The sequence below is a fragment of the Sinocyclocheilus anshuiensis genome, unplaced genomic scaffold, assembly GCF_001515605.1.
Source record: "Sinocyclocheilus anshuiensis isolate Anshui unplaced genomic scaffold, SAMN03320099.WGS_v1.1 scaffold922, whole genome shotgun sequence".
Classification (NCBI taxonomy): domain Eukaryota; kingdom Metazoa; phylum Chordata; class Actinopteri; order Cypriniformes; family Cyprinidae; genus Sinocyclocheilus; species Sinocyclocheilus anshuiensis.
The window spans coordinates 422,560-425,427 of NW_015539883.1; the positions used below are offsets into that span (position 1 = coordinate 422,560).

Here is a 2,868-nt window from a genome sequence, read left to right on the forward strand (position 1 = left end):
AAGGCCTTCTGTAGCGAATCGATGCGTTTTTGTAAGAAAAATATCCATATTCAAAACTTAATAATCACTTGAATCTAGCTTTCGCTCACTGTTGTAAACGGAAGCAGTTCCGGGGGAATGACGTATGAGGTCAGCGTTGCGCATGCGCCGATCAGAAGTGACCCGCGCGGAAGCGCAAGGGAGAGATCAAAACAAAACAACGGTCACTAACTAGAGGTACAAAACGAGGATTTGTAAAGAAGAATGTCGGAGGATTTCGATATAAGCCAAGAGGAGACTGGTTTTCCTTTGCTAAAGTAAGGAAACTTTGCTTCCTTTTCTCCTGTTAACAAACGTTGGTTTTCATGAGACTCTTTTTTTTCACGAGAGCATGCGTAAAGCTGACCTCATACGTCATCCGCCTGGAACTGCTTCCGTGTACAACTGTTGGCGCAAGCTACATTAAAGTGATTATTACGTTTTGAATATGGATATTTTTCTTACAAAAACGCATCGATTCGCTACAGGAGGCCTTTGTTCACCCCACGGAGCCGTGTGAGACATTTTTTATGGATGGGCGCTTTTTATTTCACTTCTTTTGGACTGAAGCACTGCAACACCCGCTGACTGCAATGATAGAGCTTGGAATAGCCAGGGCAATTTTTTTATCTAACTCCGACTGGATTCGTCTGAAAGAAGAAAGTCATATACACCTAGGATGGCTCTGGGGTGAGTAAAACACAGCCTAATTTTCATTTTTGGGTGAACTAACCCTTTAACTAAAAACATTTCCAACTTGGTTAAATCGCATTAAGCTTCACACACTTTGCTTTACAAGCTTTAATGTCTAGTTTCAGAGATATATCTGCAGCCTGTCCTCAGCTGTACAGTCACCCAGCGCAGGTGTGATTCGCTCACCTTTCACTCAGAGAGGGCAGAGGGTTTTCAGTCAGTCTGCTTCCTGATTCCCGCCTGCCGTCTGCTGCAGTCTGAAGAAATCAAGAGTAAAGGGACAGCTAACAAAAACATTCACAAAGCCACATGAACACACACACACATACATGCATTTGTGGTTTACGGGGACTCTCTATAGGCGTAATGGTTTTTATACTGTACAAACTGTATTTTCTATCGCCTACACCAACCCTACACCTAACCTACCCCTTACAGAAAACTACTGGCAATTTTTTAATTTCATAAAACACCGTTTTGTATGTTTTTTAAGCCTTTCATTTAACGGGGACACAGGAAGTGTCCTCTTAAACCATGTTTACATTGTAGTACCCATGTCATTATACACATTTGTGTCCTCATAAACCATATATACCAGTACACACACACACACACACAAATAGATCAGAGTATCTCACCTTGATCTGGCTGGAAGTGATGCCATTAATGGCATTTTGTTCCTCCTCTGTGCTGTAGGAGGGATGCTGCCACTGGGTGGTGCCTGTGGGCACGTGCCAGTAATAGGTGCCAGTGCTGTCACGTATAGTGCGCCATCCTGGAGGCAGATCTGAGTCCAGCTCCAGACTCTGATCGTTCCAGATGTTATCTGCACAGAGATTGAATTTCTGTATTAATCTGCATCTTAAATTATATGTTATTAGGATTGCACATGCATGCTAACTTGAGGACAGCACACACAGATTCTTGTAAAAGTGCTATATTACAATTCCCACCAAGTAACACAGAGCCAGCAGCCTTTACACACACACACACACACACACACTAAGATTCAATGAGGCATACACACCCCGAGGTGCAGTCACCGTGCTCAGATCTACTTGTGAGAGACAGACCAAGCCCTAATCTGCTCACATGACATACAGCCTAAAATGAGATCAAAACTAAAAGCATCTCTCTCTTATTAAAAAAGGGCTGGACTAATGTTCATTTCCATTATCTTCTCCCTGTCTCTTTCAGACATTTCATACCGTTTTGGTCAAATTTGACATACACCTTGCAGAATCTGCAAAATGTTAATTATTTTACCAAGAGGGATCATAAAAATATGTGTTATTTCTTATTTAGTACTGGCCTGAATATGATATTTTACATAAAAGATGTTTACATATTGTCCACAAAACAAAATAATAGCTGATTTTATAAAAAATTACCCCGTTCAAAAGTTTACATATGCTTGATGATTTTTTTTTTGTGATGGTTGTTTATGAATCCCTTTATTCTTCAGAAAAATCCTCTAGGTCCCACAAATTCTTTGGTTTTCCAGTTTCTTTTGCGTATTTGAACCCTTTCCATCAGTGACTGTATAATTGTATATTGAGACTGTATAATGAAATCCATCTTTTCATCAGTTGTGGTCACCAGAAATTCACATTAAAAGATACGGTGAGAATGCTTTAGAAATTATCAGACAGTGCATTTGTGATCGGAGAAATGACAAACAACAAGCCCTACTCTACACTGCCCAAAAACTCGCTTTAAATATAAAAAATATAAAACATAAAAACTCTTTAAATATAAAAAACGTTCTTACAATCTGTGAGTCAGAACAGCCGACATTGTAGTCTACTCCACCAGGATCAGTAAACAGTCAATGTGCTGCACACATCTGAATATTTGGGTTGAAGTGTTCTGGAACAGTGTTGTAAATACAACTTAACCACTGATTTCTAGTCATGTCCATTTTTGGAAAGCCAAACAAAGTAGTTTCACTTTCACAACGAAACACAGCGTCACACACTGCGGCCTAGAGTGAGCAGAGGCCGGGGGCTAGAGTGAGGAACGGCTGGAGGGCTAGAGTGAGCAGAGGCGGCGGGCTTGATAATGGCGCGGCCGGCAGATTCGACGAAGGAGGCTTGCGGCAACCACATGTGACGACCCCGGGCTGGACTCCGCTTCGTCCACGGTGAAAGCCGATCC

The 2,868-nt window shown here is 41.6% G+C and overlaps 1 protein-coding gene across 2 annotated transcripts in view; it reads right to left on the reverse strand.

The window, feature by feature from the left end:
- The window catches only part of LOC107685485 (amyloid beta A4 precursor protein-binding family B member 3-like), a 28,043-nt gene that overhangs the window by 19,029 nt on the left and 6,146 nt on the right, over window positions 1-2,868 (reverse strand). For both annotated transcript variants that reach the window (XM_016482079.1, XM_016482078.1), the window contains exons 2-3: window positions 1,350-1,537; window positions 898-968 (exon numbers count right to left, since the gene is read on the reverse strand). In XM_016482079.1, coding sequence (XP_016337565.1) covers window positions 898-968; window positions 1,350-1,537 — 259 coding nt within the window. The remainder of the gene's footprint in view (window positions 1-897; window positions 969-1,349; window positions 1,538-2,868) is intronic.